Source organism: Balaenoptera musculus, chromosome X (assembly GCF_009873245.2).
Source record: "Balaenoptera musculus isolate JJ_BM4_2016_0621 chromosome X, mBalMus1.pri.v3, whole genome shotgun sequence".
Lineage (NCBI taxonomy): Eukaryota > Metazoa > Chordata > Mammalia > Artiodactyla > Balaenopteridae > Balaenoptera > Balaenoptera musculus.
In genome coordinates, this window is record NC_045806.1 from 90971845 (window position 1) to 90994725 (window position 22881).

Below are 22881 nucleotides of genomic sequence, written 5' to 3' on the forward strand. Positions count from 1 at the left end.
CCAACTGAGCATCCCCTTCCATGTTTACAAGTTGCCACTCTGCATTCTGCTGTAAGCAAAAGTCTCATCCTTCATTTGTTTATTTATTTTTTTTACTTCTCAGTATGGACTTATGAATTCTCTTTTTTTCAATGGTTTATAATTCTTTACTGCCCTTATTTATTTTGGTGCTCCGATTGCCCAAATTTAGCCAGTGGGAGCCTTTTAAGCTTACTCCTGGGTCCTTATAGTCTTCCATCATTTTCTCCAGTGCTTCCTTACTTTTCAGCATAACAAAAGGTTGTACGCTCATTTTGACCTTATCCTGCCCCAGCCCTGAAGTCAGCCATTTTTCCGAGGAGCCCTGGTCCCTTTTAGTAGGAGAATGTTATTACAGACCAAAACCTGGGTACTAGAAGTACACACATACACCCATGTACATATACATATTCACACATAATATACGTACACACATACTTAACATATGTGCAATATGTATGCACATACACATACAAATACGTATTTTAGAAATCATGAGTTTATACCAATATTTCCAATTCCAGTCCATCCCGCAGGTTCTTTCTTACCTTCCCCCATTTCATATTTGTATGTTCCTACTTCCACAATGAGAAGCCTGGTTCCCAGCAACATCAACACGGGTACTCATTTGCTCAATGACATATCTGAAATAGTTTCAGAATGGCGTTGCCCATCCCACTGCAAACACAAACAATAGTGAGGATTTGTTTACAGTTCTCCTCTTGCCCTTTGCTGTGATTGTTTACATTTGAAATGCAGGTGGCTTCATTTGTTTCGGTTTGCCTTCAGGTTTAGACCCCACTCTTCCCATTCATATTGACAGCATTTAAATTTTTTGAATTTTTAAAACAACAGTGTTTCCAAAAGGGAAAACTATACAAAAAAAGGTGTACTCAGAGAAGTGGCATTCTCTCCTGTATCCTTTTCATTTTCTTCCCCCACCTCCATCCCCTGTAGGCAACCAGCTTCATTATTTTCTGGTTTTTCCTTCTTGTTGTTATTATTGTTTTGTAAATCGAAGCAAATATATGTATGTTTTCTTATTTGCCTTTCTTTCTCGCAAAAAAAAAGGTAGCATACTACATAAACTCTTTTGCAATTTTCTTTTTTAAATTAACGGTATATCTTGGAAATCACTCCATTATCAGTTCATAGAGATCTTCCACCTTTTTTATAGCTGCATAGTACTTCATTGTGAAGTTTGTTTTGGTTTTGTATTGTTAGCAGTATATCTGGAAGATCATATATTTCCCTCTTAGTATTAAAATTTAATGTGCAGTTTATGATTCATACTGTGCATTGATACATAGGCTACCAAGCCCTCAGACATTTTTCCTGGCCCTTATCCTTGTGTCTTTTCATGAAAATCACTGAACATCGCCACCAATTATTCTTCTTTCTATAGCATATCTGTTTGCACCCCATTATGCTTCTTTTTCTAGTTTTTATTTAGACTTCTTCTACCGCTCCCCAAATTAATTATAAAACCCTTCTGATCATATCTCTTTCAAATCACTTATTATTATTTCCAATTTTTAACCTCACTAAATCCTTTGCTAGAGCTGCATAGAAATGACTAAATTCACCACTCATTTTCCCTGCCCTTTCTTTTCTATCTTCTGGTAGAATTATGGTTAAAAAGTGGTAACCTGACTGAAAAGCAGATAACAGAAGAGATAAGTCTAAATTCACAGACTAGAATGTCGATCCCTCTTTTACTAAAAGTTAGCCAAATACATGTTTTTAATTATGTACATTTTCTCTGTTTAAGTCAATGTTTATGGTCTAAAGAGTTTCAAAAGCAGAAACCTAGATCTCTGATCCCTTTCCCTACTTGGGAGGGAAGGAGGTTCCAGACAACAATGTGTTCCTGGACCACCCAACCTCAAATGAGTATTGGAATCAGAACCAGGAAGGGGTAAAACTGGGCAGTGTCAAGTGAGGAGATGATATTCTGCTTTGACTGTCATGTCATCTCCTTGGCTTCCCTATGACACCTTGGAGCCCACCAAGATTGGAAGTAAGGGTGAGGATGGTGTGGGAGAGTTGAATCATAAGCCCTGAAAGCTTCGCTACCTTGCAGAGACTAAGGAACGTTACTGTTTGCTCCGTGAATTGTGATGTAGTGGAGAGAACCCTGGACTAGGATTAAAGAGACCAGAGTTCTCCTCTCAGCACCATTGCCAGCTATCTGTGGCCTTGGGCAAGTCACTTTTCTTCTCTCTATCTTAGTTTCCTATCTGTAAAATGAGGGAAATATAGTGCCTAGTTGTCCTTTTGGCTCTGAGGTTCCATGTTACTGTGCTCTGCTCCACCCATTCGAGGTCAGACTCAGATCTCAGAGGATTGGACCTTTGGGGTAAAGACCTAGAGACTCCATAAAAGAGATGATTCTGTGACTTTGTATAGAAGTTTTCCTGTATTACTTGGCAGCAAATTGGAGTAACCTAACTTTCACTAGTGGTTACGTTCAGTTACCAGAAACAAGGAGCCTGGCATAAGCTTAGCTCCGTGGGAGAAAAGAAGCAGAGGAGGTTCATCTCACTATGTCTTCCACGGCTCAAAAGAAAACAAAATGAAATTCACTTTTGGGGGAGCTTTTGATGAATTTTCAGTGTGCTTCTCATCATCCTACCTCTATTACCTTAACATCCTTGCTTTCCCCACGTTACAGGCCTGTATAATTCCGTGGATAGCTGGATGATTGTGCCCAACATCAAACAGAACCATTACACAGTCCATGGACTTCAGAGTGGGACACGCTACATCTTCATTGTTAAAGCCATAAACCAAGCAGGCAGCCGGAACAGTGAGCCTACCCGACTCAAAACAAACAGTACGTTGTGGTGATTCCAAAAGGAGAGAGCAGTTTTGCCCTCCGTGCCAGCAAGTACGCTTAGCCTGACACTGGCACCCACAGCAGTGTAAGGGGGCAGTGGCACCGGGTAGAGGGGCTGTACTGTTGGAGTCTGTGCTTTGGGCAGGGGGTTTGTTTGTGTCCTTGGGAGGTATGTGGACACAGAGATACACATAAAACAGCTGGTGGCCTGGGAGGATGTTAGTGAAGAGTTTTTCTCTGCACTCTGCCTCCATGCTTTGGGGACAATTGAGTAAAAGAGTACTGTTTGTGATAATCTGGTAAAATCCTCCTGCTGAGAAGCCATACCTGCTAGGAATGCTTTTGACTGAAAGTGACAGAAAAATCCAACTAATTTAGCTTAACAAATAGTATTTTTTAGCAGCTTAAACAAATAGTGTTTTTTTCTCTCTTTCGCGTAGCAAGAAGCTCGAAGGTTAGGCGGTTCAGGGATGGTGCAACAGTTCTGTGATGTCGTAAGAGACCCAGGCTCCTTCTCCTTTTGTGTGTTGGCTTATTGCCACATGGTCACAACATGGCCACTGCAACCTCTAGACGTCATATTTCCTTTCAAGATAGAAGGGGGAAAGTGTTGGTACACGTGATGGCTGTCCCTTTCATCAAGAAAGCAGACACTTTCCTAGAAGTTTCCTCCACCCTCTCTGACTTCTGCTTCCATCTTCTTAGTCAACCCTAGCAGCGAGGGAGGCTAGGAGCTTGAGTATTTAGCTTTTCTGATCTCTATAGTAAAAGCGGGTAAGAGAGAAAAAGTAGGGGGTGAGTGTTACGTTCGCCAGCGGTGTCTGCCAGACGCGTTTTGTGTTATACAGCTCTTGCCATACTCAGCTGTTGGCTTCTAGTAACTAACTGGTTTTGTCTATGACTGTAAGGAATAATTTGTTGTGAATGACCCTGCACAACAAATATTTTTTCTAATTATTGATGATGCGAAAGTCACTCTAACAAAGTTACCTAATTATATGTTATTTACATCCCAGTAGTTAGAGGGCAAACAATTTGTCCTGTAGTTGAGTTATTCTCAGGTTTTTTTGTTCTGCCACCAAGCAGCAGTTATCTTGTCTATTCCCTCACTTTGTCTCACCTCAAATACTCCTTCCCCTGAAATCTGCTCAAAGCCCAAACCACCCACTGAAATAAAGCAAAGTACAAAACTTATTTGAGAACATGAGACCCTGAGAGCCCCCTTTTAACTTGATAGCCTGTGAAGGGAGGACAGTTTATTTTTATTTTATTGAAAACAGTGGCTTCTGGCCTGCTTCCTTAATATAACCCAAACACCAGTCAACTTTTACTGACTCAAGAACGATCATGATGTCGAGGCTCCTCTGATAGTGAGGGTCCTGGAGGACAAAGATAGAATTCTTAAATACTTCCTCATGCATTTTCTTTGTTCTACTTTTTTCAGGCCAACCCTTTAAACTGGATCCCAAAATGACTCACAAGAAGTTGAAGATCTCCAATGATGGACTGCAGATGGAGAAGGATGAAAGCTCTCTGAAGAAGAGCCATACCCCAGAGAGGTTTAGTGGCACAGGATGCTATGGGGCAGCAGGAAATATATTCATTGACAGTGGCTGCCACTACTGGGAGGTGGTCATGGGTTCCTCAACATGGTAAGTGGATCCCACCTTTCTTTTCTCCTCTCTCCCCTGTTGTTAGGTTCCTGGGAGATTCAGTTCTATAGCACAAACGTAATACCAGTAAGTCAAGGTTAAAAGGCGTGTGATGGAAACCACTGCTAGAAAAATTTGCCAGTTTTTAAAAAATAAAATTAGGGAAAATATACTGAGCTAGGAGTTGAAAATTACAGCACTCTAATTGCTAACTTTTTTTAAAGCTCTAGTGCTGTCAGTATTATGGGTCTAAATGTAAACTATTTAAGGAAGAAACATGTATTCTATTTCTTAGATATCCTGTACGGTGTCTAGCATAACTCAGATCATTAATAAATGTTTATTTCTCTCTCCTTTCTACTGTCTCACAGGTATGCAATTGGCATTGCCTACAAATCAGCTCCCAAGAATGAATGGATTGGCAAGAACGCCTCCTCATGGGTCTTCTCTCGATGCAATAGTAACTTCGTAGTCAGACATAACAACAAGGAAATGCTGGTGGATGTGCCACCACAGTTGAAGCGTCTGGGTGTCCTTCTGGATTATGACAACAACATGCTGTCTTTCTATGACCCAGCTAACTCTCTCCATCTTCATACTTTTGATGTGACCTTCATTCTTCCAGTTTGTCCAACATTCACAATCTGGAACAAATCCCTGATGATCCTGTCTGGCTTGCCTGCCCCAGATTTTATTGATTACCCCGAGCGGCAGGAATGCAACTGCAGGCCTCAAGAATCCCCTTACGTTTCTGGGATGAAAGCTTGCCATTAAGTTTCAAGAGAGCGTGTAATTCACTGGCTCTCCAGTTCAGCAGTTCTTCCCCTCCTAAACCTAAAGTTAGTGTCCAATATACAAGATACAAAAATAAAGTTCATTTGAAGCATCCAAAATAACTAGATATTATAGATTTAATTTTTGTGCATCAAAGCTTGTATTTGAATTAATGTGTTGAGTTTCTCAGAACAAATTATCTGAGTAGTCTGGGTTCAAGCCATTGGAGAAGAAATTTGAAGAATGCTTCTCTTGTCATTGGAGAATTAAAAATTCCCCGTGGTTTAGGAGTATAAATGATATGGGAAGGAATTAGGGTCATTCTAGGTAAATAATGTAGAAAGATGCTCTGGACAAGGGGCTAGCCAGCCGGAAAGCAAGGGTGTGTCAGCCTTGCTAGTACTGGCCAATTAGGCCAAGGAGAATTTTGAAGTGTCAAATGACCCCATATTCTATATAGCTTTTTATGAGAAAACCTACAATCAAGGATTTATTATAAAGAAAACATGTCTGTGTATATATAATATATATATAAAATGAATAAATAATATATATTATATATTCATTTTATAATTATATATACATAATAAACTTTTTAATTTAGTCATTTGCGTGAGAAATATACTGGAAGGGAAAATAAATGATACCATCCATTTTTGTCCCCTAAAGGGAACATCAAAATCAGTCAACATTTCTCCCCTCCCTCCATTCATCCCTCCCTTCCTCCCTCCTGTCACACACACACATGCACATGCAATAATGACATAGATGGTGGGAAGAGCTCTAGGTTGGATTAGGAGAGATAGGGAGACAAGATTGCACAAGAGATGCTATTGCTGGATAGAAAATTGATCCAGGTAGATGCTACCTAATGGAGGAGGTTTGTCCGAATTCTTAAAAATTCTGTCACAGAATATTTCAAAGAAATACAGTTTTCTTACTCTCAAGTACATACAGTTACTAGAATTAGGCTTAAAAAAAAGAGTTGCATAATGGAGGTTCTTTAGGAACCTTCTTTATTTACTTACTCAGTAAGAATGGAGTGTTGTAGATGCAACAACTATTTGCATATAAATGTACTTGTATTTTCAGATAAGACACTTCTGAAGTGCTTAAGAATGCCTGAGAATAGTTTGTTTTCTTAAACAGGTTAAATAATCATTCTTCCCGAAATCTTGTTTACACTATTCATTTGCTTAGCCAACCCTTCATGGCAAATGCGGATGTAAGCTTCAACCCAGTCCTTATCACTATCATGGAAGGGAATCAAGCTTTGTGGTCTGTGCTTCTGTCAGTTCCGCTGCTGGGATTGGGAGTGTCAGCACCAGAGCTTTCTCCTTTCAGGAGCTGAGTCGGCTTTAAGGAGTCTACTTCTTGGGAGTCGTGAAAATATTGTTGTTGCACAACGTGTTAGTTGTAACAAGTCCCCAGATCGGAGCCTTGAAACAATGCCAAAACTCCCCCTCTTCCTTTCCACAACCTTGGTGGACGTTCATTCATGAATTCATTCAACCAACTATTAGATGCCGGGTACCACGCTGCAGCTGACCTATTGATAATCCACAGCCCCTGCTGTCAAATGGCTTATTATTCTGTAGGAGAGACAGAGTATCTATATAAATCCCCTAAGGAACAGTTTCGTATTGTTTGTACACCTAACATGGAAAGCAAGACTGATGCAGATACAGATGGCAGGCTCACACTTACCTATCTAGTGGCAAAGTCAGTTTTTTTGGTTTTAAAAACCCTACGTACTTACTGCTAATCAGGAAATGAGCAAGCTCGGTAAGATTCAGCAGTGCTGGGAAATAACTTGCTGTGATGGAAAGCTCATCATAGCCTTCAGACTAAAATCATCTATTTCCTCTGCCATTTACTAGCTGTGTGACCCAGGGCAAGTACTTCACTTCTCTGAGCCGCTGTTTCCTCTTCTGTACAATAATACCTACCTCACAAGGCTGTTGCAAAGATGAAAAAAAAGATAGCACATGGAAACTGCTTAGCACACACCCGGCATTTAGTTAAGTATGGCATTAGTGTGGCATACTTAACTATTAAGCATGGCATTTAGTTAAGTATGCAACAAATATTAATCTCCTCCACTCAGCCCCAGGCCCAGTACAGTGTAGCAGTGCTTTAAAATGGATGTCTTTCATTTCTAAGTTACTCTAAGTCTCTCCTCTAGGGCCTATCTCCAAATTCTTAAACAAAACAGATGATTTTAACCACTTCATAAAATCTTTCACTGGCTCCCATAGCATTCAGTAGAAAGTCCCAGTTACTTACCCACTTTGGCTTTTCAAGTCCCTATTTGCTTTCCCAGCTTCATCTTTTGCCACCTGCCCCATCACACTGATTACTCTAGCCAAGCTTAACGATTTACACAAGTTGTTCTCTGGGCCTGGAATAGAGACATTAGTAACAATTTTGATGCCCAGAGTAAACAGTAGGAATTGTTCTTAAATTAAGGGAATAGTGTGAAAATGCTGTAAGTTCAGAACACTCCACCTTCACCCCAGTCCGATTTTCTTTACCTTGGCCTTGGGACTCCCATGCCATTCATTTTTTGTGCCTTTTAGATTTTAGTGCCCTGAGACAAAGCTTCAGATTCTCCACCCTACTTTTGACTCTAGCCTGGACTTCCTTTCCCCACCTCTGCCCCGCTCGACTAGATTAACTCCTGAACCCCTAGGCTGGGTTATGTTCTCCTCTCCGGAGCTCCCATGGCACCCTGAGCACTCCCCCCTCTCAGCAATAATCAGACCACCTGTTAGAATCATTTTCGGTGTTTGTTAAAACAATTGATTCCTAGACCTCACCCTCGATCTTCTTAATTAAAACATCTGGGCACATAAGTGGAATTTTACATTTTTAACAAGCTCCCCCAGGTAATTCTGATGCACACAAAGGTTTAACATATAAGAATCGTCTTCCCCACTAGACTGTGAATACCTTGAGGGCAAAGGCTGTGTCTTTTGGTTTTGTTGTATTTTCAACACCTGACATAGGGTGTGGAACAGAGTAGTTGCCTGGCTAATGTTAATTGCATGAATGTATGAATGAACAAATGAATAATCAAAGTTCCCCTGTTGTACTCTGATATCCATATTGGTGTTTGTTGTTTTCTGGGCAGAAATGCTTGGCTACTTCTCCATTTGGGCTGTATTGATATTATTTTGCAAATGTCCCAGGACTCATACATATAAATGAGTATTGTCTTCCTCAGAAGCTCTTTTGGAAGTTGACTTGGGGGATTGTCTGGAGCATGTGGCACCACTCTTTTCAATAACTTTTCAGTCTTTTCAAACTTTGAATGTGGATTTAAGTTTTGGTCATAGCCCAAAATCACTCAGAGCTAAGCCTACTGAATAAAGTAGGAAAATAAACTGGGTTTGGGGTGAGCAGTGAAGTTTCTGAGCCAAATAATAAAAAGTGCTTTCCAAGAAAAAACATGGTGGCAAAGTATTCAGTGGGGGTGTGGTGAGTCCCAGATACTTCAGTAAACTTAAGACTTTCATAGAATACTGGCAATGCCAGGTACCTTAAGAGAAGTCATTGACTACCTCTAGCTAAACCCAGCTGGACAAAGGGAAGAGGACCTGTATTTAACATCTTCAAGGAAGGAGACTCCATAAGTTTTCATTGTTGCTCTCCTCAGTCTGTTCTCCTACAATCCTTTCTGCTAGCACATTATTCTTTCTGTCTGCAATTTATGCTTATTTTCACTTTTTATATCATCTTATTGAAGAAAGCACAAAAATAATCAACAATAAAGTTAAACATGTTTTGAGAATATGAAAGAAATTTTAATGCCACATTGGAGTTCTGGCTACTTGTAAGTAAGAGTAACTGCATCTGTATGTGTTTTTATCATGCAATTCCATTGTGTAAACTTTGGATGCAGTGAATTTCAAATTGCAGCAAAATCACTTCTATGTTCTTTTCGGCTAAAATACGCTAGGTGAATTTTCTAAGCTTCCGTGGTTTACATATTTATATATGACTACCTGGTTGGAGCAATCCACAGATGGACTTTTTGATAAGTGCAAATGTTTGATACCCTTTCTTCTACAGAATGGAGAATGTGAGGCTGACAGATGAGAACTACTCCCACACTTATTTTAATTCCTGAAGCCAGCTGCAGCCTCAGAGCCATTGGGCTGTACTTGGCTGTGTATTACAGGTTGGCCAGGTTGACCGCCATTAGGTCTGGTGAAACTGCCTTTTACAGTCTGGTCTGCCAGCTTCAGACATATGCTATGTTGTTGTTCTCGGCTAGAATATTTATTAGACTATTGTTGGACTATTTTTTATCAAATATTTTATCCCAGGCTTGTTTGTACTGGGAGCTCTGGACCAATAGTGTCTCTCCTAGTGACAGAAATCTGAGCATCTGCGGATTACACAGCCTCATCCCTCTAAAATATCCCAGCCCATTCAAAATGCTATATTATGAATTAAATAAATATATATGTATTCATGAGTTCTTGTCTCTCACTGGAGTTTGAATTGGGGGAAGATTAAAAGGAAAAAGGTCATGAGTTACTGGAATTGTCTAAATGACTTAGGGGAAATTAATTATGTAGTGGGTAGAGATTTGGGCAGGGAGGATCCGGAGCATCTGGAAATCGAGATCCAATCATGAAGACTTTGGTTTCAGGAGCAAGATACAGTCAGGAAGACTAAAGAAATGAAGGTATAAGGCCCAAGGAAACACGGCACATTCAGTTTCAGTGATTGGGCCAGAAGGTGGGAATTAAGGAAGAACAAAGAAAATCCCAGTGCTGGAACCTAGTGGTTAAAGTCAGGATAGGGCCAGATGTAAGCTGACTTGCTGTTAAACATCTGGCCTGTAGAAGGAGCCTGGGAGGGTTAGGAGATCCCCGCCCCCCCCCCCCCCAGAGCTGGGCTTGGACATACTTTAATGAGAGTTACTAAAGGGGGAATGCAATGTGAAGCGAAGCAGGCCAGTAAAGGGTGGCAGCTAGCAAAGCGACTAGGAACTATAGCCCAAAGGCAAGAAGGTTAAAATATAAAAGACAAAAATTTGGAATTTCAGGGGTTAGTGGCCCATCTGGAGAACAGCAGCCCATGCAGAAGCTGAATATGGGGCTATTACCCACAGCTAAGAGTTTATACATTTTTGGGGATGTGATGTTTGGAAAGGCTGGCTCCATCTTAATGTGCCAGGCCAGAGCAGACATGGAGTTCTTTATATTCCCCTTCCTAGAAATAGGGTTGGTCCTAGAGTCTCAGTGCAGCTGAGCCTGTAGGTAGGGGTGAGGTGGTCTGTTACAAAGATTAGGAGTAATGGAGGCCAAATAGGTTGTTACATGGATACTGGAAATGTATATAGCATGATAGCTAATGAGAATGACTCTCCCTCACTGCGAATTTCTAGGAGTTAGGGTTAGGACCAAGGTGGTCTTCCTATAACTGTTGGGCATAATGCACAAATTAAAGTTGTGATAGGTCTGGCCTGGTCATTCATGAGGCGTTTATTTATGTTCCAAGGACTCTACTCATATCTGCGGGGGCATATTAAAAAGTATTCCTGACTTTATAATCTGGTGGGGTATGCAACTCAATAATTCTTCCCCAATAATTTTCAATCTCTGAATTAGAGTTACTAGTGGTAGCTGAAAAACGAAGCCTTTATTGGAGACGCAGGGGTGAGAGTGGAAGCTCTTACCTGACTTGTACATAGGAGATACTTGGTAAGTGCTGGTTGAATAGAATAAGAACCTGATAAGCAGAATGACAAATGGGCCACCTCATATATTGTGAGGTTTGTCTCAGGTGAACTCCACACCACCACTCATATAATTCCTCTCAGGCATGTATCTCTGGTCCAGCATTCCCACAACTCCCTCTTGGTTAACAGGCTATTGTTCTTTATGGCCAGTCTCTTTCAAAGGGAGCATTTAGAAGAATTAATATATTAGCCACCAGTAATGTGTAAATGGAAGGGCATGGGCAAAATTCACATCTCGGACTTCCATGGTGGTGCAGTGGTTAAGAATCTGCCTGCCAATGCAGGGGACACGGGTTCGATCACTGGTCCGGGAAGATCCCACATGCCGCGGAGCAACTAAGCCCGTGCGCCACAACTACCGAGCCTGCACTCTAGAGCCTGTGCTCCACAACAAGAGAAGCCACCGCAATGAGAAGCCCATGCGCAGCAACGAAGACCCAACACAGCCAAAAAAAAAAAAAAAAATTCACATCTCTACCAACTCCTCACTCTACCTCTTCCTTCCTTCTCAGAAAACAAGAAAATGTTAACAAGGACCTTCCAGAGGCAATGCTTTTGTTGTCTAACCTAGGGGTGACTGGGGTGGGGCAAGCTTCAGATTTTCAGGTTTGGAAAGGGTCAGCCAACAATGCTCTGGCAAGCCTGTTGGGAACATATTTTGGGCCAAGAGCAGTCTTTCTTTCTTTTTTTTTTTTTAACATCTTTATTGGAGTATAATTGCTTTGCAATGGTGTGTTAGTTTCTGCTTTACAACAAAGTGAATCAGTTATACATATACATATGTTCCCATATCTCTTCCCTCTTGCGTCTCCCTCCCTCCCACCCTCCCTATCCCACCCCTCTAGGTGGTCACAAAGCACCGAGCTGATCTCCCTGTGCTATGTGGCTGCTTCCCACTAGCTATCTATTTTACATTTGGTAGTGTATATATGTCCATGTCACTCTCTCACTTTGTCACAGCTTACCCTTCCCCCTCCCCATATCCTCAAGTCCATTCTCTAGTAGGTCTGTGTCTTTATTCCCGTCTTGCCCCTAGGTTCTTCATGACCTTTTTTCTTAGATTCCATATATATGTGTTAGCATACGGTATTTCTTTTTCTCTTTCTGACTTACTTCATTCTGTATGACAGACTCTAGGCCCATCCACCTCACTACAAATAACTCAATTTCGTTTCTTTTTATGGCTGAGTAATATTCCATTGTATATATGTGCCACATCTTCTTTATCCATTCATCCGATGATGGACACTTAGTTTGCTTCCATGTCCTGGCTATTGTAAATAGAGCTGCAATGAACATTTTGGTACATGACTCTTTTTGAATTCTGGTTTTCTCAGGGTATATGCCCAGTAGTGGGATTGCTGGGTCATATGGTAGTTCTATTTTTAGTTTTTTACGGAACCTCCATGCATTTTTCACAGAACTAGAAAAAATTCCACAATTTGTATGGAAACACAAAAGACCCCGAATAGCCAAAGCAATCTTGAGAACGAAAAATGGAGCTGGAGGAATCAGGCTCCCTGACTTCAGACTATACTACAAAGCTACAGTAATCAAGACAGTATGGTACTGGCACAGAAACAGAAATATAGATCAATGGAACAGGATAGAAAGCCCAGAGATAAACCCACGCACATATGGTCACCTTATCTTTGATAAAGGAGGCAAGAATATACAGTGGAGAAAAGACAGCCTCTTCAATAAGTGGTGCTGGGAAAACTGGACAGGTACATGTAAAACTATGATATTAGAACACTCCCTAACACCATACACAAAAATAAACTCAAAATGGATTTGAGACCTAAATGTAAGGCCAGACACTATCAAACTCTTAGAGGAAAACATAGGCAGAACACTCTATGACATAAATCACAGCAAGATCCTTTTTGACCCACCTCCTAGAGAAATGGAAATAAAAACAAAAATAAACAAATGGGACCTAATGAAACTTAAAAGCTTTTGCACAGCAAAGGAAACCATAAACAAGATGAAAAGACAACCCTCAGAATGGGAGAAAATATTTGCAAATGAAGCAACTGACAAAGGATTAATCTCCAAAATTTACAAGCAGCTCATGCAGCTCAATATCAAAAAAACAAACAACCCAATCTAAAAATGGGCAGAAGACCTAAATAGACATTTCTCCAAAGAAGATATACAGATTGCCAACAAACACATGAAAGAATGCTCAACATCATTAATCATTAGAGAAATGCAAATCAAAACTACAATGAGATATCATCTCACACTGGTCAGAATGGCCATCATCAAAAATTCTACAAAGAATAAATGCTGGAGAGGGTGTGGAGAAGAGGGAACACTCTTGCACTGTTGGTGGGGACGTAAACAGGAGTCTTTCAAATAACAGAATGTAAATGCCCACTCTACTTGTGCATAGACGACAAAGAGGATCTGCTACTCCTCCCGCCAGATTGGAAGTCCCAGAAACATGGAATTTGGGCTGATTCTCCCGATGTACAGTGGCAGGAAAAGGCCATTATGATGTACATATCTTTTTGTTCAGCTCAACTCCCTCAGTGGTAAGGGAGGGTGCTGTGATATACCAGAAATGTGAAATTCACAGCAAGCAGCAAGTACACAAGGCAAGGGGAGTCCAAGGCCTAACTGATTTAGCAGGTAAAGATACAATGAATCACGTTCAGAGTCAGTTTTTTATTTTATTAGTGAAAGGAAAAGTAGTCAGAGTTTCCTGCTCCTAGTGGCTGGTATCCCAAGCACCAAAAAGAATTACACTGAAACAAAAGGGGCCAGAGGACTGCAATGGTAGTTATGAGATATCCAGTTGCTCTGAAGCCAATTCTAGACTGCAACTAAATGACTTTATAGTCTGTAGCTCTCTTCTGAGTGGGATGAGTCAGGAAGACTCTTATCTCATCAGATCTCAGCAGGTGGGAGGCGATGAAAAACTGTCTCTTGACAGTTTCCCACGGGAGAGGAGAGATACAGAGGTGAGTGGGAGATGGCCCTGAAGCAACTTCTTGCAAGCCTCCTATCTTCTTGTTCTCTGGGAGGATCACAGGCATTTTGCCAAGACTCAGATTAGCTGTGGTTCAAGCCTTTGCCTGCGGGGTTTATGTGGATAATGCAGTTTCCAGGGTACCGTGGTGGAGCTGTTGTTCTATAGCAGTTAGCTGAAGGCCCAGGTACGTTCCCTGGAGGGGGAAAAAAGGAAGTAAAGTCAGAGTCTGTTGAGAAACTTCCTTTCTCCCTCCTTCCTGCTGACCTTCTATTTATGTCCTTTCATTCAGTCTCTTTGGGGTTTGGGACAGGGTGGGGCAGGAATTAAAGGAATAATGGGACACACAACAAATTCAGGCCCTGAAAGATTCAGTACCAAGGCCAGAGAATCCCAAAGCCCAAGTCCTTTGCTATCCATTTCTGGCTCTTAGTTTTTCAACTCTGAATTGAAATGTATGAGTAATTTCTAAGGTCCCTTCTAGCTCTAACAGTATTAATTTCCATAAATGCAAGTTTAGTGAATGTAGTGGTAGAGGCCTAATCTGCATACCTACCCCAAGAATGTTGGGACATGAGGGCAGATCATCAGGAACCCTATGACTAGAACAGAAAGGTGGATAACATTACTGTCACTTTAGGACCGCTATCAGATTTCCTTTTGGGGTCACTCTACTCCTCCATACACACTTCGATTCATTCAGAGCTCCCCCCACCAATCTCCCCCACTTAACATTTGCCACCATTATTTTTGAGTTTTCCACTTCAGCCCTCTCCCCCTTCTTTCTTTACTTACTAACTGTACAAGATGCAAATACTGATCTAGCTAGCCACAGCTCAGTTTCAAATTTCAGGTCAGCTGTCTGACAGTCGTCCATGTAGGAAACTGCCAAAGACATTCCATTTTCCAAGGGCAGAGCAGGCCACTTGATACAGCAATCAACAGGAGTCCTATGTGCCACCTTTCCCAATCATAGCCCTTCTTCCTCAAACTTCCACAAATGCACCCCTTACTTGGCATAGCCACTAGTCCAAGTTATCATTCAATCACCCATTTATTCATTAACTCAACAAATAATTTATTGATAGCTGCTTTGTGTCAGGTGCTGTAGTTCGGTGATAAAGAAAATACGTAGTCTCTGCCCTCATGAGACTCACAATCTAGAGGTGAGACAGACCACCAACAAATGAACACCTTTGTAATAATAGGATCTATCACTGATTGATTGCTTTACAGTGTCCCTGACACTATTCTCAGCACTCGAGATGTAGTAACTAATTTAATTCTCCCAGTAACACTATGAGGTAAAGACTACTAGTATTGACTCCAAAGGACACGAAGAGTTAATTCCTGTGCCCTCGCCCAGACCAGAAGATTCCGTGGTGCCCGGTAGTTGCTAGCAAGGGTCTTGGCTCTGGCTGCCTTTGGCGCGGGGGTAAAGGAGTCACGGCCCAGCACCTAGGAAAAGATCCAGCCTAGTGGCTCCTGGATTCGGGGTTGACCAGGCAGGATTCCCAGGACTGCGCTAGACACCCTCGAAACCTCTCCCACCGCGGTTTTCCCATCCTCTTTTTTTCCTCCCCTTTCCCTCCCGCTCCCCAATGCCCCCCCCCCGCCCCTTTCCAGGCCGGCCCCTCCCTCTGAGACGCCTCCTCTCTGAGTCATTTCCCCTTCTCCGCCCCAAGACCTTGGCTCTCCCTTCCCTCTGGCTGGAAGGAGAGGAAGGGCAAACTGGCTTTGGGAACCAGGTGAGCGCTTTTCTCAGCGAGGACGAGAAACGCCTCCCGCCGCACCACCCTACCCCCCAGCGCCCACTCCGTTGGGAGGGACAGGAAGTCGAGGGAGTTCCCTCCGGCTGAGCGGCTGGCTTCCCCGTAGTCCGAAGGCCCCGGTGGCCGAGCGTGGGAGGTGCCACACCCCGCCCGGTGTCTCCTGGGATGCGAGGAGGGAAGCGGCGGCCCAGTTGGACTGGCCTGCAGCAGGCTCGTGCGGGGTGAGCTCAGCGCGCCGGGGAGGGACCTCGGGGCCCGCGAAGCTGGGGGGCGGGGAGGGCCGGGCCGCCAGCCCCCGAGGAAAGCCCGCCCTGGAAAGAGGAGATGGGAGAGGCTCTAGAGGATGCGCGTGTGGAGCGGGGGTCGAGGCGCAGGACTTGGGGAACACGCGTCTGCGCGGAGAGGCGCGGGAGGACGCGCCTGGTTGCAGCAATTTATGGGGGTGTGTGTGGAGAACCTTAGCGCGTGCGTGCGGCGCGTCCGTGGGGGGGGTGCGTGCGTGTGGGGGGCCGTGCGTGTGGGGTGCGTGCGTGTAGGCGTGCGTGGAGGGGGGAGGAGAGAACAGGAAGGAATGCTGAGGGACGCCGGGGGTGGGGACTGACACCGCGAGCTTGCGGGATTGAGGTAAAGATATCAGAGCATCTCCGGCTGACAGCTCCGAGTCAGCATTCTTAACTTTTTTATTTTTTTGAAGGGGGGGGGTGGAGGGTGGACGTGACCCGTTTGAAATTATAAGGAAAAGTATCGATCATCTCCTCAAAAAGAAAAAACAAAAACAAAAACCTAAACAAAAGCACATGGTGGTTCCTGGGCCCAAGGACGGCCATCCGTAGACCCCAGACTGTGGCTGAAGTCGGGCAGAAAACCCAAATAGGTGACTTAGGTATTCGCCACTGGGTCTTGTGATTCTGCGACGGGGGAACGGAACAGGTGACCGAGCTGTTGCCTCCTTTCTCTGCGGGCCCGTCCTGGGCTTGGTGGCTTCCAGGCCGTGTCACCGTGCCTTTGGGAGGTGGCGCCCTCAGAGTGGGTGTATGAAACGGGGTCGCTCCCCAGGGTACGGCCGCTCCGGGGCCCATGGCCTTCCCCATCCAGCTGGGGAGCCAGGCCTTGCAACTGGGTCCCGTGAGCCGGCCGGCTGGTCAGCCCAGATCTGGGCACCGGCCTCAGACGTGCTGGTCAGCTCCCTGCTCTTGCTCAGGTCCTCAGGTCGGAGCGCAGCGCGTCCTCGGATCCCCGCACCCGGGTGTAGTGTGGGGAGTGCGGCTCTAAGGTTGGCCCTTGGCTGGGTAAGTGACTAGGAGAGCAGCGGATTGGGGTTCTGATTCCGTCTTTATCATTAACTAACTGTGGGATGTGAAGCAATTTCCCTCATCTTTCTGCGCCTCACTTTCCTCATTTGTAAAATGGGAGAGTAGCTCACAGCGTGGTTGGAAGTGTAAATAAGACTATAATAATTTCCCAGCAAACGGAAGCATTTAATGAATGTCATCATACCTTAAGTATAAATATAAATAAGTAAGTAAGTAGATAAGTTAAAGTAGAAATTGTATCCTGAAAGAATGTATTAAACTGCTGGTTTTCTTTTTGGTCTCTTCTAGGCACACCTAGTTGTGCCATCCTCAGCCAAAGCCCACCAGATCCATCCTGTAAAGTCACACGCCTGAAGTAAGTGGGCTTTTAGTTTGAATCTTTTGTGATGTTCCGAGAGATAAGGCTTAGTCCACCATCAGCTCTCACCTGGATTGCTGCCTTGGTCGCCAAGCCTTCACACTTGGCCTGCTTCCCTCTCGTTCATTTTCTGTGTTGCAGTCAGAGTTATCATTCCCTCTGAGCTACAAAGTAACCTGCTGGTTGGGAGCACAGACCTTGGTGTCAGACAGATCTCTTTCAGATCCCAACTGCACCCTGCTCCATCACTTTTTGTGTGACCTTGCACAAGTTACTTCACCTCTTTAAGAATCCTCTTCCTTATCTGTAAAAGGGGATAATGGTGGTCTCTACCTCATATAGGTGTTGTGAGAAGTTCCAGAAGTAATGCATATAGAGTGGCCCATAGTAACTCATAGTAGCTCAGTAAATGGCAGATTAAAATGGATTAGAGCAGTGAGACTGCTAACAAGAGTTAAGCAATGAGGTGGTAATGAGCTGAAGAATGGGAGAAGTCAAAGGATGGGAGATCTTGATGAGAATGAGGAGTGGGTATTCTGAGAACCAAGAAGTAATAAGGGTAAGAGGTTGTAGCCAGAGATTGGGTTAGTGGAGTTCAGAAATTCTGAAGTGGAGCAGCTCCATGTTTATCGGGTGGTCTAGGGCACTAATAGCTAGAAATGGCATGTGAAGTGGCATGTAGTCAGAGGTTGCAGAAGTAGAGGAGGTCAAGGGACAATGAAGCTAGAGTGTTGGATGAGTCATCCATAGCCACTGAGGTTGCTTATCTGATGACATGGGTTGGAATGGAGAGGAAAATGGAGCTAGTGCCGATAAGGTCCACCCTGATTAACAGGGAGCAGTCATTTATTTCACAGATATTTACTGAGCTCTTGCTAAATGTCAGGTTATAACAAGACAGACAAGAGTCCTGCTCTCATGGAGCTTACAGTCTAGTAGGAGTGATAACAGACATTAATAATCCCACCTATAAGTAGAAAACTGCAAATTGAGATAAGAGCTATGAAGGAAAAATAAGCATCCTATAAGTACCTATAACAGGAGGACCTGACTCTGTCTGGAATGTCAGGGAAGACTCTCCTAAAGAAGTGATGAGAACTGAAGGATCAGCTGGGGTAGGAGGAGATAGAGGAGGGATGAATGGAGGAAGTGTTCCACATAGAGGAAACAAACATCATGTGCAGAGACCTGAAGCTAGAACATGTGCAAGGGACTTGAAGTACTGAAAGGTGTCTGCTGTGGCTAGAGCACATTAAGCAAGGGAGAGAGTATTGGGAGCTGAGACTGGATGGCAGGGCCCCTTAATTATTTTGGGCTTTATCCTAGGAGCATTGGGAATACTCCTACTAAAGGGTTTTGATTAGGTGAATGACATGATTTATCTGTATTTGTTTCTTTTTTTAAAAAATAAATTTATTTATTTATTTTTGGCTGCGTTGGGTTTTATTTGCTGCACACAGGCTTTCTCTAGTTGCGGCGAGCGGGGGCTACTCTGTTGCGGTGCACGGGCTTCTCATTGCGGTGGCTTCTCTTGTTGCAGAGCACGGGCTCTAGGCATGTGGGCTTCAGTAGTTGTGGCACGCAGGCTCAGTAGTTGTGGCGAACAGGCTTAGTTGCTCCACGGCGTGTGGGATCTTCCCGGACCAGGGCTTGAACCCATGTCCCCTGCATTGGCAGGCAGATTCTTAACCACTGCACCAGCAGGGAAGTCCTAGATTTATCTGTATTTCTATGTTTCTTCCTCCCACCTCAGTTTTATTCAGATATAATTGATATATAACATTGTACAGTTTAAGATGTACAACATAATGATTTGATATGTTTATATATTGCAAAATGATTACTGTAGTATTTCTTAAGTAATGCACAACTATATGCTCATTAGAACAAAATAATCAAACAACACAAGTATATAAATTGTGAAAGTCCAATTTGTATTTTTCTTTCTATGCATTAGAATACATATATACACATGTATAATACAGTAGATGTATACATTATTCTATATATAGAATTATATATATAATATAGCAGCTAGCTTTTTCCACTTAACAGTGTGTCTTTGACTTTTTCCATGTCTTTATTTTTTAATTACTCAATAATATATAAGTATATTTTCATGGTAAAAGATTGAAACAGTACACAGGTGTAGAGATAGTAAATCTTGAGACTTGCCTTTTCTGCTCCCTCTATAGTTGTTACTTCCACCCCCACCCCCCAAAAAAAGCAAAACAGAGAATAAACTAGTTGTCAACAGTTTGGTGAGTATCCTTACAATCGCCTTTCCATGCATTTATATGAATAAATAAGTCCTTATACCATGTATGATTTATTCATATCATTATGCAGCTTTTAAATTTCTTATTTATTGACTTAATTACACAATTGACACACGAATACATTTTTGTTTCAGAGGATTAGAATGTTACAGGGAAGGCTAAAACCTCCCTTAGTCGTCATTGATTTTCTCCCTGATTCTTCCCCTTCCTACTCACTGTTGGACTTAGCTTCTTCCAGACCTTTTCTCTTTCTCTCTCTTTCTCTCTCTCTCCCTCTCTCTCACACACGCACAATATATATATAGTATTATTTAGTGTTATTTAAAAATGTAAATTATTTATACTCCAGTAAAGATGTTAAATATATATATATATATATATAAATTTTATCATGCTTATGTGTATTGTTCTGCTACCTGCTACTTTTCACCCAACATAATGTCTGAGAACTTTTCATGTTAGTACATGTAAATCTAACTTGTTCTTTTTCACTGTTTCGGAGTATTCTACAGAACAGATATGCTATAATTCATGTAGCCATTTCCCCATTGTCATGATTATTTCCAAGTTTTTTGCTAATATAAAATGTGCTGCAATGTATATCCTTCTACATGCCTCCCTCTTTCCTTTCTCTACTCACTCCAAATGCTACCTTTAATCAATACTAGATTCTTATGCATATTTAGGTTTGTTTCAGAATTCTTTATTTGGTTCTACTGACCCATTTATTTATACTTGCATTCATACCACACTTTAAATTTCTATAGTTTTATAATGTTTGATATCTGACATGGAAAGTCATCTTTTTTCTTCAATTTTGTGTTATTCTTGCATATTTACTTTTTAATATAGATTTTAGGATCAAATTATCATACCCAAATAGAATCTTATTGGCATTTTTGTTGGCCTCGCATTGAGTTTCTGGATTTAACGGGGGAGAATTGGCACCTTTACATTAATGACTCTTCCTTTATATGAATATATGTGGTATGACTCTCCATTTATTCAGATTTGTAAGTCCTTTAATAACGTGTCATTTTCTCCATAAATGTATTGAACATATCTTGTTTGGGCTATTTCTAGATACTTTATAGCTTTTGTTGCTACTATTAATAGGATTTTTTTCTTTCATTTTGTAATCAGGGGTATATAAGATAACTTGTTTTTTGTTTGAAATTGTGTCCAACAACTTTACTGAATTCTCCTTCTTTCTAATAGTTTGTTCATTGAGTCTGTTGGATTTTCTAGGTTGGCAAACAGATTATGTGCAAATATTGATAGTTTTCTCTCTGGTTTCAATCTGTATACCACGTGTATTTTTCTTACCTGAATGCATTGCCTAGGACTTCCACTATAAGACTGAAGAGTAACAACGATATCAGACACCCTTAACTTATCCCTCCCTTTAATGGGAATGCTTCGAAAATTTCATCAAGTATGCTTCTTAGTGTGGTTTCTGGCAGTTGCCCTTTATTAAGTTAAGTACGTTTTCTTTAATTCCTACTCTTTTGAGGCTTTTTAAAAACAAGAATGGCTATGAAATTTTATCAGTTGCTTTTTCACCTATAAGTTGGACATATAGGTTTTTCGCCTTTAACTTGTTAATGCATTGGATTGCATTGATAGCTTTTTAAAAACTTTCTATTATGATAATTTGCAAACATAAATGACAGTAGAGAGTACAGTAAACCCCCATGCACCCATAACTGAGCTTTAATAGCCATCAACATTTTGCCATACTTGTTTCAGCTATTCCCCTCCCCTCTTTTGTTCTGGGATGTTTTAGGCTAATCATGAGCATCATATGATTTCACTCCTAAATATTTCAGTATGCCTCACCAAAAAAATTGTAGCAAAAATGACATCTTCTCATATAATCATAATGCCGTTATAATACTAATACCCAGCATATCTTCCGATTTTTCCAGTTGTCTAAAAAATGGTTTTATTTTTTAGACTTTAAAAAAAAATAAATTTATTTTATTGTTGGCTGCGTTGGGTCTTCGTTGCCGCGCGGGCTTTCTCTAGTTGGGAAGAGCCGAGGCTACTCTTTGTTGCACTGCGCGGGCTTCTCTTGTTGCAGTGGCTTCTCTTGTTGCGGAGCATGGGCTCTAGGCACGCGGGCTTCAGTAGTTGTGGCACGCGGGCTCAGTAGTTGTGGCGCCTGGGCTTAGTTGCTCCATGGCATGTGGGATCTTCCCGGACCAGGGCTCAAACCTGTGTCCCCTGCATTGGCAGGCAGATTCCTAACCACTGCACCACCAGGGAAGTCCTAAAAAGTGTTTTTACCATTGGGGTTTCTTCCAGTCAGGACCCAACCAACAACTCATTGTATTAGGTTATATCTCTTAGATTTCTTTTAAGTTTTTAAAAAGCTAAGACAGGACAACACCTCCTCCCTTTTATTTTCATGGCATTGGTTTGTTGAAGAAACCTGCCATTTGTTCTATAGACTCTCCCACATTCTGGATTTGACTGATTACTTCCGTGAGGTGCTGTTTTATCTGTTTCTGTATTGTTTGTATTTCCTGTAGACTGGAAGGTGGATCTAAATGCTTGATTAGATTCAGGTTCTTATTATTTGTTGAGACTGTTCAGTGGTTGATACTATGTACTTTCTTTTACATAATGTTTGCCTGTCTCACTCTTAATGATACTAAAAATGGATTGAAGTGGTGTTAGTCTGATCCTGTCATTGTAAAGTTCTCCATCATCCTTTCACCTAGTGGCTTTACCATCCATTTGATAACTATTATCTGAGTCGATTATTTCGTTAAGGATTTCAAAATAATAAGTTTCTAATTCTATTATTCTTTCTGAATTTATTAGCTAGCATACCTCTGTAAGAAGAACTATCTCTCCTCTACTAGGGCTACTTGGTAAGCCTAAAATACAGTTCCTATACGAAAGACAGGATAAACGCTTAACTCTTTCCCTGTAATTGCCAATTTTCCAAGTAAGGAGTTGGTGTCCTGTTCCACATTGACAGGTCTGTAAGTGTTAAACTTCCCTGCATTCCTAATATTAACCTATCAGGTCAGGGGATGATGTGGTTTTTTTTCTTTTTTAATGTACTCTGAGATTTGAGGGACTAATCTTTTATTTAGCAGTTTTTATCTGTGTTCATAAGTGAGATTGCCTATA

At 42.0% G+C, this 22881-nt stretch overlaps 2 protein-coding genes across 7 annotated transcripts in view; both read left to right on the forward strand.

Moving 5' to 3' along the window:
* The window catches only part of MID2 (midline 2), a 99041-nt gene extending 89325 nt beyond the window's left edge, over nucleotides 1-9716 (forward strand). For 5 of the 6 annotated variants that reach the window (XM_036840362.1, XM_036840363.1, XM_036840359.1 and 2 more), the window contains 3 exons: nucleotides 2693-2854; nucleotides 4302-4509; nucleotides 4881-9716. In XM_036840362.1, the coding sequence (XP_036696257.1) occupies nucleotides 2693-2854; nucleotides 4302-4509; nucleotides 4881-5283 (773 nt within the window). In that variant the 3' untranslated portion in view covers nucleotides 5284-9716. The remainder of the gene's footprint in view (nucleotides 1-2692; nucleotides 2855-4301; nucleotides 4510-4880) is intronic. The other variant, XM_036840361.1, reaches the window with a different exon arrangement.
* Nucleotides 9717-15702: 5986 nt separating this feature from the next.
* LOC118888799 (NACHT, LRR and PYD domains-containing protein 12) overlaps nucleotides 15703-22881 on the forward strand; it is a 46419-nt gene continuing 39240 nt past the window's right edge. Inside the window, exons 1-2 of the mRNA XM_036840260.1 lie at nucleotides 15703-15763; nucleotides 17389-17455. The gene's annotated coding sequence lies outside the window, so the exon portion shown is untranslated. The remainder of the gene's footprint in view (nucleotides 15764-17388; nucleotides 17456-22881) is intronic.